This window comes from Lissotriton vulgaris, chromosome 1_1 (assembly GCF_964263255.1).
Source record: "Lissotriton vulgaris chromosome 1_1, aLisVul1.2, whole genome shotgun sequence".
Classification (NCBI taxonomy): Eukaryota; Metazoa; Chordata; class Amphibia; order Caudata; family Salamandridae; genus Lissotriton; species Lissotriton vulgaris.
The window spans coordinates 1569724965-1569737002 of NC_141685.1; the positions used below are offsets into that span (position 1 = coordinate 1569724965).

Sequence of the window (12038 nt, forward strand, 5' to 3'; positions counted from 1 at the left end):
AGAATGTCCATTATAGGGGTTGAAGATTCAGTTAGCCAGGTTTCAGTTAAAATGATTAGGTCAAGGTCCAATGTTAAGATGAGATCAGCGATGGCGGAGGAGTGTCTAGAGGCCGATCTGCAGTTGAGGAGAGTGCATTTGAGACTGGGTGTGTCAAGGGTAGTAGAGGGTACTAGTGAGAGGGGGACTTTCCTAAGGTTATCAGGGTCGGAGATTCTGTTGTTTAGTGTGGGGGGTCTACGGGGATTTGAATGTATCGTGGGAATGGATAGGTGTGTGGTGGTTGTGTTGTTTAGGGGAGCTGTGTTGTAGGAGCGGAGGAGGGTGAGTGTGTTGCGGTCTGAAAGAGGGTTGCTTGATCGGCGGGGGCGGTTGTTGCGATTGTGGATATGGATCGCGGTCAAGTGTGGGGGGTGTAGAGTGGGTGAGTCATCCGGAAGGGTGGGGGCAAGTTGGGAGGGGGGGTGATGGTGAGTGAGGGGTGTCTGGGGAGTGTCCAGAGTCGTTCTTTGATGGTGTGCATGTCTTCCTTGATGGTGCAAATGTCTTCTTTGAGCTGGAGGAGGGTGGACATAATCTTGTCCAGCGTGGGATAAGCCTTGGTGTTGGGGATGGGCATCAAGGGTGCGTGACTGACCTGAAAATGAGCGTGCGGGTGGGGGGGTGGGTTGGTGTTCGAGCAGGGCTCCGTGGTGTCGGTGTACTGGTTGGTGTTAGAGAGGAGGGAGGGTTTTGGAGGGATGGGTGTGGATGACGTAGGGAGGAGGTTGGAGGTGTCGGTGAGGGCGTTGGTGGCAGGCGGAGAGAGCCGGGTGGGGGTTGAGTGTAAGTTAGTGGTGGTGGGGGAGCAGGTAGGGTAGTGGGGGCTGAGAGTGGGAGGGGAAATGGGATTGATGCTGGTCCTGTTGTGGGGAGGGGGAGTTAAGTTAATAGATGTGGTGTGCTCTACGTGATTAGTTAGAGGGTGGTAGTGAGGACTGAGAGTGGGAGGCGATAAAGGGTGAGATTTGTCGTTATGCGTGTCGTTCTGGTGCTGAACTAGGTTGGAGGGGTTGTGGGTGGGGGCTGTGACGTCAGGGGGGAGAGGAGTGGGAGTAGTATGATTGTGGATCCCAGGGGTGGAGGGACTGGGAGTGGTATGAGTGCGGGTCCCAGGGTTGGAGGTGGGGGGGCGGCTGGTGTATGAGGGGGAGGGATTTGTGTCTGTGATTGAGGAGTGTGGGGTGGTTACCGCAGGTGAGTGAGTGACTAGTGTGATGGGGGAAGAGGAGAGGTGCGTGTCGTTCTGGTGCTGAGCTAGGTTAGAAGGGTTGTGGGTGGTGGCTGTGAAGTCCGGGGTGATATTACTGGATGAGATGTGAGTGGAAGTCGGAGGATTAGAGAGGTGCTCTTTGAAAGTGGGGAACAGGTTGTCTAGTAGTTCCAGGTTCCTGTCTGTGGATTGAATTAGGACAATCCCGTTATTGTAGATAGTAATGGTGGTTCTGCCTAGGAAGAGTTGGGATGGTGTGATGGAGAGAGTTAGGCCATGAGCGGACTTCCTGGTGGTGTAGACAGTGAGTAAGGTGAGGAACGTTTTTCTCCATTGAGCTCTGCGAGTGGTGTGGAAGATGATATCGATGTTCAGGGATCCAAAGGGGGTTTCAGGGTGGGACCACAGGAAGTTGTGTTTAAAGCGTTTAGCGTCTTTTTTGGTGAGTGTGGATGGGTAGTTGATTTTATATGTGTGCTTGCCGATGGGCTCCATGTTGGGATGACGGTATAGGTGGGTATGGGAAGATGAGCGATAGTGATACACATGTGCAAAAAACAATGCAAACAGTAAGTTACATGGAAAACAAGCGACATTAGTGAGTAGCAAAAATAACCAAAATATAGAGGTAGCAATCTGTGCAATCCAAAGATAAACAATGAAATGGGTGCAGCTTACACAGTGTACAAAGATATACAAAAATATATGAGGTAGCAAACGATACAGCTTACACAATGTACATAAATATACATAAATATATGAGGTGTCAATCGGTGCATTCCAGGAATAAAAGTGAAATAGGTGCAGCTTACAAAAATGTACAATAAACAAGTAAAAGAATGATACTGATGATATACTGAAATAAAATACTGGTGCAACCAAAAAGCTGCATGAAGCAAAAATGACACTAGCGAGCAGCCAGAAATATTTGAGGTAGCGATCTGTAAATTACCAGTGAGAAAAGTGAGATGTGTGCAGGTTACAAAAAATGTACAAAATACAAGTAGAGGTATAATACTGCAATAAAAGGCAGACTCTTAATCACATGAGGGTTTAAATACAGTGCTATGTAAAGTGTGCTATCTAAAAAGGCCAGGTCTGAGGGAATGGTCAGATAGTGAGAATGCCTAGACCATGATGGCCGCCAGAGAGAGCGAGAGACCAGTCTAAAATGGCCGCCAAATAGGGAAGATAGAGACGGTAGTCCTCTGTTTGTTGCGGTTGCTTTGAAAACAGAGAAGTGCAGTTTCAGTTTCTATTTGAGCAATCCCAGTTCCTAGCTTGCTGGAGGGAGTCTTATCTATGTTGTGGATGTCTTGTGTGGGGGAGTTAAGTTGCGGAGCCTCGTGAGCAAAGGAGGTACAGGATGGGATTTATTACTACAGTTTTATGACCCCAGCCATTTTGAACAAAGGAAGTTTTTCAAAAATGTGTACAAGCGAGTGGAGTAAATAAATACATTTTTTGTGGGTTCTGCTCAGCAAGTTTGTTGATAGCAAAGTTATTTATCGCAGGTCTAGCCAGAGTGTATACATCTGCAGTGTGCATCGACTTCTGGCAGGTTGCAGGATAATGTTCGTGCACGGCAGAGCAGCAGGGCTGCAGCCCCTACCGTCTCGATGGGCGTTATTGCGTTCTTCCCGAATGCCTGTTCCCCTTTCCTGCAATTCCCCTGTGTTTTCCCGTCCGCCTCAGCGCTCACTCATGCATCCCCCCTGGGCGGCGCCGTCACCTCCAGCTCCCGGCGCGGAAAGGGCAAGCTCCTGATGACCGTTGTCCCCACTGATCCCTCCCGCCTCAGGGCTCCACTCCGGCAACTCCCTGAGCGGCTGCGCCTCACCTCCGGACGCCTCCAGCCCTCGGCGCGGACGGGACAAGCTCCTGTCGTCCCTCCGGCTCCCGCCCGCCTCAGGGCACTGCTCCGACAGCTGGTGTGGCGGCGCCACACCTCCGATCGCCTCGTATTGTGTTCCGTATTTATGCCCCATGCTGCCATCACAATAAAATTACTGTTAGCGGTTAAGCAGGCCTCCGTCTTGTAGGATCTAGAAATCAGGTAGACACAGGACCTGAGGTATCTTTAAGCTAATTGCAGCTGGAAATGAAGGTGGGTGGACGGTACCTACAGTGTTTCATGGAAACCATCCTATGTTTATCAAAAAATATTGTTGGTATCTAGAGGACTTGTACTGGTATTACAACCTATCCCTGGTTTCCTGATATAATTCCTCTAGAGGAGAACATTGTCATAAAGGTAGAGATGCAGTCCTCAAGAATTTGTTGTTTTTACTTGATCATGGTGGTGCTCAAAAGGGACCGAGACATTGATTCCTCCTTCTTAACCAAATCCCAAAATGTAAGGGTAGGTTCGTGGTGACTTTCGATCATGTCACTGTGGTTCTCATAATGCCCTACTTTTGCAACATTGTGTGGCTAGCGGCACTGAAGACGTTTTGTAACAGACCATCTTGTGTAATTGACATTAATTGAGAAGGAGCACAGGTTAATGTGTGTGCCAGCATTCCTTATTTAAAACTGTCCACCATTCTGCTAATTTGTGTCATGGTTGTGTAATTTATGGTTTGCAGTTTACCATTTTACACTAGTAATGTGTAATGCAATCTGGAAATTGTCTAATTTGGGTCCACTTTTCCTTACAGCATCAGAATTTTGAGGAACAAATGCAGGGTTTGAAGATGCAGCTAATCCAACTGAGCACTTTGCTTCGATTATTGGACAGCGCATTTTGCAGCTATCTTGGTATGTGCTCCATCTTTAGAGATTGTTTTGAGTTCAGTAGTCTAGTAATTCAAATATGACTGAATTTCGTTTTTTTATGACATACTAAGCTAGTTTAATTTCCCAAGGCGCCAAACTGCTGGGACCCAAGACTGCAACACTGATGTGAGACTTTTGAGGCCAGATCTCTAATTTGCCAAAAACGTAAAATATTGTGCCCTTTCTTCCTTTCTAACCACCAAATACATATGGGTCAGCTCATTGATCCCTTGTGGATGTAACTGCAGGAAGCATCTGGACCACCAATGATAACATGGGGACTCACTGTCTTCCCTGACCTCACCACGCTGCCTTCAATGACAGTAGGGTCTATAATGACATATAAACTCTTGAGACTGCAGGTGGAGAGCACCCCTTCACCGACTTTCAATCAGTATAACTTGGAGCCTTTGTGTAGGAGGCAGACTTATTATATGGTGCACACTTGAAGGAGTGATGCATCTTGCACTAATCCAGGTAACCCTATTGGTGATTTTAGTGGCCTTTGATAACCTTAGGCTCTCAAAGTGGAGAGCAGCCTTTAGGCTTATCTTGAAGCAGCTTGTTTGCCACGTTTAATCAGTAGTGTACATTAGATGAAAAAGAACATGGTTTTTATTAAAAAATAAGTATTTATTACACAATCACTATCACATTTGTACATCTCCTAGCTAGTAATGTCAACACTACACATGAAAATGCTTCAAAGAAATCATGTAAGTAGCACAAATATCCACTGGTCTCCAGAGATCGACCAAACACTTTACTAAAGAAGTGGAATGCGAACTGCAAAGAAGAATGGGACTTGGACCAAAGGACTCAGGAGCTAGGCGAACCAGACACAACCCAAGGTAAGTACCCAGAAATTCCACATAGGCTGTGTGCAGAGTGGAAACACAGCTGCATGCCCAGTGGAAGTCAATTGAGAAGTAACAGTTGTAGTTTTAAAGAAAGAGGACCCTTTCTCGAGAACCCCGAAGAAACCCTTTAAAGGGTGGAAGGTTGGAGAGCCACCCCACCCGCAGGAAGCAGGTTACCTGGACCAGGGTAGTCGGGTGCATAGGGGTGAAGTGACGTCAGAACCTCCCGTAGATGACAATGGAAGGCTTAGGAAGAAACGCCTCTGGAGAAGTCTTTGAAGAGGTCCGGTGAAATCCAAAGGTGGATTCTTGAAGAGGAGAACTGGCAAGCAGAGGGGACAGAATCTATGCCACTCAGAGGTGACCTGGAGGCACGGAAGCTCAGTCTCCACCCTTGACGACTCAGGGATCCCTCCGAAAAGAGGGGCTGGGCAGAGGGACGGATACTGCCCTTTCCTTTGTCCAGTTTCTCACAAGAGCAAGAACAAAGGGTTCCTGAACTGACTCAAACTGGAGTATGCACAGAAGGTGCCAAATGTGTCCTTCAATGCAGTCTGGTTGCGCTGCTAGCACCCTCACCCCAGCCCAGTGCACCAAGTCCTGTCTGGAAGGTGGTCACTCCTCCCTGTGACAGGAAACCTGTTGTTCTACCTTTACCTGTTTGAGCTCAGCAGCAGGATGGCAGGACTGTGTCTTGGGGCGGCAGCAGCACTAGCTTGCTGGCACACCATGAAAGCCTGTAACTGGTAGTACAGGGGCTCCCCAAAGGGGCCCCCAGTACATGGGATCATACCTACAACTCCAGAAAGGGTGTTGGGTTATGATTCCAACATGTTTGATACCAAATATGCCCAGGTTTGGTGTAGCCATTATATTTATATAGTTAGACATCTAGGAATAACTGATGTCCACTATATATCTTTAAATTGCTGACCGCACTTACAAAGCCTGGAGAATCCACCATGGGGTTTGTAGGGGTGTCCTGCTCATGCTGGGGCACCCTAACACTTATAACCAAGCACCCTGTCCTCGGGACTGAAGCTCCTTCCATAGGGGTGACTTGTAGATTTTAAGTGTAGTGACCTCAGATAAGAAAACATATCTTTCGTGAGAGGTGCAAGCACCACCCCCACACAAGCTCCAATGGCAGGCCTGAAGTCTGAGTTTAAGTGGACTTCCATGGGTGACACAATACATACTTCAGCCCGTGGGAGACCCCCGGTGTACCTATGCCCTGGGTACCTTACTACCATATACTAGGGACTTATAAGGGTACACCAGTAGCTAATTGTGGAGTTAGAAAAGTTCATACCAAAGCCATTTTGGGAGAGAGAGCAAAGATGTTGGCATCCTGTTTAGCAGGATCCGAGCAAACTACAGTCAAAACACACTGACGACAGGCAAAAAGTGGGGGTTACCATGAAAGCAGTTATTACTTTCCTACACCTTGCACTTCTTTGCATCATGATAGAGCGCAGGCTCTCCTGCTCAGTTTACCATACTCACCTGGGCCCATAAACTATATACACTTTATACAGGTAAACCTACACTCAATCAATTTGATTTTACCATTCGGGATCTATATCATTTGTCTTGCCAATCCAAGTCACAAGCCACTGATACCTATAGTCCTAGAAGATCAAGGGATTTAGCAAGAAAATAGGTAGTATAATAACATTTAGCATTTCATAAATAACCACAAACTCAAGAAACGTTGAAGTTCTTTTATCTAAGCAAATCTTTAAATGTTTGAAGCCATGAAATCAATAATTTCGTGTTCTATTTAGAATGATGAAGATTAAAACAAACATATTCAATAATTTGGAAAGAAATATCATTAAGCATTTAGACAGAGGGTGGGTAGAGCAAGGGAAAACAGTACAATGACAAACCCACACTCTATAGTTACTTAGAATGGTGTGATGACCAACCCTGGCCACGGGCTGAGTCAAAGGATAAGAATCCTAAAATGCAGGTGCCAGCAGGAAAGAACAGGTGGAGGCCAGTTACGGACCTAATTGGATCTGGACAGAACGACCACAGGCTAAGACCAGCACCCACAGCTAAAGTGCAACGCCAGCGTCACACCCCTCTCTGCAGCTAACAGCCGAACCCCGATTGGGTCATCAAACTCCTCTCCAGAACCCCGATTGGGTTTTCGAATCTTCTGACAGAATGCTCCACCAACACCTCTGCTCTCGATCACCTATTGAGTGCGTTGGGTCAGTGACAGGTCAGCTATTCGGACAAGTCGGACAAACTAACTAGCTAAGCCTACCCTAGTTATACTATTTTCCCGGCCAGTGTACCACCCCCCAATGTTGCAAATGTGTGAATCCCACAATTTTATTGGACAAAAGATGAGGAGAAGTCCTCACACCATATTAATATGAGGTAACTTGTCAATCATGTATTTAAATGTTCCCTCACATAACTTTATCTTCCCATGTACTTTTTACAACTTAAAACAACTTATTCAATTCAGCTTCCTCTGGCAGGGTGAAGAGTTAACTTTTCACATAGTTTCTTAATCCATGTCAGATTTGGCTCTGATTCAATGCCACAGCTTGAATGGCTTGGAGTTTCTTTCGCACAGGCGCAGTCTCTCCAAAGATGGAGTTCAGAGGTACATTTAGGCCCAAATTCGATCCTTGCAAGAATAGAAGAGACACAGTTTTAGAGACACAGAATAAAATGAATGCACTGTACACCACTTCTCTCTACTCTATTCCCATTATTTTTTTTTAACTATTGCATTAAAGGTTAGGCAAAACGAACAGTTCAGCAAAGCAGCGATGCAAGCTTCTTGCATGTTAAGACACAGAACAGCAAAAGTTTCCCAACAAGCGAAATAACACGTCTTGTCACGTGAGTGAGACAGAGGCATGCGCAGTAGAAAATCCCTCTTAGCAGCAGCTATTTTAATGCAAGCGGATTATAGTTAGTAAAAGCACATTGACAAGCTTCCCCTGGATATTGGAGATGTTGTGTAATGCAATATGAATATAAGAAAACATGTTAGTTAGTACATTAATATTATTTTCGAGAGGGTTGAATGCAAGCAAGTCACTTTACATGTGCATCCTTGCTCCATCAATACTCCGCTTACACGAAGGGATTTGGCAATCTTAATCAAGCCTGACAAACCCATTTGGCCATACGCTGTATGCTCAGATTCTGAGACTCATTACTTAATATTACATTGAGGCCCAAATATAAACTGCCCTTCTTGATTCCAAGAAGTGGTAGTAAACTACACCTATTTAGCTCCTTCTACAGTAATATGGGGTGGAGAGTTTTATCTCGTACTTGATTCGGATAGCTGCAGTACCATTTTGTGGCCTGCAACTGCAAAAACCCTGATGCATCTTATGTACATTTGGGGTGACAGAGTGGGCTAAAGAACGGTGATGGATTAAACCCAGATCTTTTGACTGGGTGTGAGTGTTTGATTGATTCAGATGCTCCGTCCATCACCACCCCCTTTTGTACCGCTTTTGGCCGCCATAAGTGTGGCAGGGTATGCTCAGACGTGAGTCCCTTGCTCACTTTGCCACTGGATTCAAGCAAGCCGGGCTGAAGACGGCTGGAATGCCAGAAACTGGTCCTCGGAAGCTTGTTTCCGGTCCAGGGAAGACATGGCTTGGCAGTTCGGGCTGGACTGTTCCCATGAGGCACAGGGTCAGACTGATTTGCATATAGCCATGTCTGAACTGGGGTGGCAGAGTGGGCTAAAGAACGGTGATGGATTAAACCCAGATCTTTTGACTGGGTGTGAGTGTTTGATTGATTCAGATGCTCCGTCCATCACCACCCCCTTTTGTACCTCTTATGTACATTTGGCATATAAGGCATCCAAGTACAATGTTTCACATTTTACTTAGCAGCACAACGTATGTCGTCACAATTTGATTTCTAGTTAACTAGTAGAGATGTTGATTCCTGGACAGAAGATGCTACACACTTAGCTAGAACCCTCTCTGATCACTTACCAGTAAAACTATTGCTTTCCATTCCTAATTCGAGCACCTGCTGTCATACATGGCTGTTTCCCTCTATGGCACTATTGGATGCTGTATTCTGTGAGAAAATAAGATAAGCTAGCCAAGACTGTGTCCCTAGCCCCCAGGTTGTTTTTGAGGAATTTAAAGTATTCATTAAGGGAACATGTATTGAAAAAAACACTATGGCATGCTCCTTCTCGCCACTACAGTAGGTACAGTGACACAATCAGAATGTTTTTCCACTTAACATACATTTTCATAAGAGGCAGAATGGGAGATACAGTACCTGAAAAATAAGTTGTGGCAAGAAGTTACAGTGAGGGAACGCCTTCATGCTGGTTCTGGTTGAGCTTGGTTCCAGCCCTTGGGCCTCCGGTGCCATTGTAGAAATGTGTACATGCATAGGCCAGAGTGTATAGGGTACAGATAGTATTCCACCCAAATTCTCCACATGCTGTTCTACTCTATACTCTTCCAGTTCCGTGTCTCCTGCAAGACCCATCCTCAACCTTATAGAGAGGGTGTGGGGCTGGCATGGCCGAATAATACAGAGAGAGAGAGCTTAATGGTACAATTGCTGAGATTCATGCAGTGATCCTTAACATGCAGAGGAGTATGGTCTGTGGGGTGACATACTCACAGTTGAGTTCTATAAACTCTTAGCACCCTATCATCTTCATCTTGAAGACGTGATGCACAAGGGTAAGCCCCCTTCCCTGCATATTTGATGCACTTCTGATAACATTGTCCAAACCTGACAATTTTCCATCTCAGTCCGAATCTTACCAACCACTGTTGAAAGAAATTCTGGTTAATCGCCTCCTTCCACTCTATTCCGAGTTTATCCCAGGCAGATCAGCATCACATACCTTTTGCACGCTATTTATAATGCTTCATCATCCACATCCTGGAGTGGAAGGGGTGGTGGTCTTTTCAGTTGCTATGAAAGCTGTACAGTTCAGAGTGGCCAGGAATTCTTGGGTGGGTCAAGCTGTTGTATATGCAACCAGTATCTTGAGCTCATATAACTGATTCAGCCTTCCCATCAATCAAAAATATAGAGGGAAACAACGAAAGGACATCCTCTCACTCCCTAATTCTATTTGCTAGTGCTGTAAAACCCATGACTAGTGTGTTACACCTGCATCACTTGAGCCAGCGGATGAGTTTTGAGAATCACTGTATTCTTTTGTCATTATTCATAGTTGTTAGTCTTCTATTGATTAAAAAGCATTTACAAAAGTGTTGCCTTTTTGAGAATTTATTAGGTTTGGTGGGCGGTCAGGCCTGAACATTAACTGGGATAAATCATTCATATTTCCACTGACAAAACTATGTGTCCTAGAGTTTCCCTTGCAAGGCACCAATACCGTAATAGGATATCTGTAGCCATGTTCACAGCGATATCGATATGGTCAACAAGTAAAATTATGGGACAGCATGTGAGATGCTGGCAAACTAGGTGGACTGATGGATTTAGGTTCCCCTGTCTCTTGAAGGACGCATAGCCTTAATAAAGACAATAATTTTGCCCAAAAAACATCCCAATCGCACCACTTCTTCTCCACTCTAAGGTGTCTCCAAATTAAATTGGCCGGGTAAACATTGTCTTAGCTAGCTAGAGCCACTGACCCTTTCAGAAAGGGTACCTGGATGAACCTGATTTTAAATTATATTACTGTTTTGCAAAAGCATACATTGCAAACTATTTGTACAATTCTGCTCCTAGCCTCCTGCATGTCTTAGTAGAAACAGATATAACACTCTCCATTTGCTTCCTGGGCTTCTCTGTGTGCCTCACATCTGTCTCCTTGTGACATTGACCAGTTAACATGCACAACAAATGCTTGATTTCCTCTCATTGGACTTGAAGAGCATGACACCCTTGATAGGGAACTCAGATCTTCCGCTTTGTTTGGATGCTTTTGCTGACCCTGCAATTAGGTCCCCACTAGACACTTTCTTATACTTCTTGGTGCATACCATAGTGAATATTAGGTGTTGCATGTTCCCAGGCCCGCTTAGTGCTCTGATGGCACTGTTGCAGTTGATTACTAAATCTGACCTGAGGCTTCTAGTATCCTGCGGGTACAAATTAGCAGACTGAGAGTAAGACCAATGCTCTAATATCAAGAACAAATTACATGCAGTTTTAGACCCCCCCCCCCATTTACTGATAGTTATTGAGCTACTTGTTGCACCCAAACTGGTGAGGTTTCCATTCATGGCAGACATAGGGTGAAACGTTACAAGTTTCTGCATAGACTGGATCATGCATAAGAGTTTGGTTGGAAGTATTTTATCGGTGTACAAATGGTGTGGTCGTGTCATTGCCTTGATGCATACTTATTCCACCTTGGGTGGACTACTAGTGTTATAAGGGGGCACTGGAACAGTCTCCAATGAGTAATTTGCCACCGACCTTACTACTGGCATCCCTGGGCTGTGCTTGAGATTCCAGTGTGGCTATGCAAATTCACCACAATAGTCCTTTTATTCGCTAAAAGATTTATGGCAATTTAGTTGGTGTGAGGACCCTCGCTAAATAACCAAGACTGGCTAAAATATCTAATATTCTGTATCAATACTAATGAACTAAATATTTCCTTCCTACCACAAATATCTAGACACATAACTATATGGGACCACCGGCGCATCTTCTTAGAAAATCAATATGTGTCTCAATCCCTGATTCAATCTATGGAGTTGATATCTATTAGGACATTGGGCTGAAAAATACCACCCTATATATAGACCAGCAGAGTTGGTGAGACTTATATTATGGTTCCTATCAGATGCCATTGTTAAGTGTAATCGGCATGGACTATCACAAAAGTTGTAACCTTGAGCATCACAGCCTATTTGTGTAATTATGTTGTATCAGTATTTTCTCGAATGATGTGCCTGGTGGATTATTGCTATACTGTATTGTAAAATGAACCTGATATTGAAATAGATAGCTTTTTTATGTAAAAATGCATAAATGAAGTTCAGAATAAACAATAATAAAAACTTTTAGTTTCACAACATATTTGCCAAAATATTGCACATATAACAGAACTGGACAGTGTTTATCATTATTAAAATATTTTGTAAACGAGTATGGTAAACATATATGCACAACCCCGCCCCGTACACTAAAAT

The 12038-nt window shown here is 44.8% G+C and overlaps 1 protein-coding gene across 4 annotated transcripts in view; it reads left to right on the forward strand.

Annotated features, from left to right (window-relative positions):
- Positions 1-12038, forward strand: part of TBC1D15 (TBC1 domain family member 15) — a 608606-nt gene that overhangs the window by 471084 nt on the left and 125484 nt on the right. For all 4 annotated transcript variants that reach the window (XM_086918096.1, XM_086918103.1, XM_086918101.1 and 1 more), the window contains one exon: positions 3913-4012. In XM_086918096.1, coding sequence (XP_086774222.1) covers positions 3913-4012 — 100 coding nt within the window. The remainder of the gene's footprint in view (positions 1-3912; positions 4013-12038) is intronic.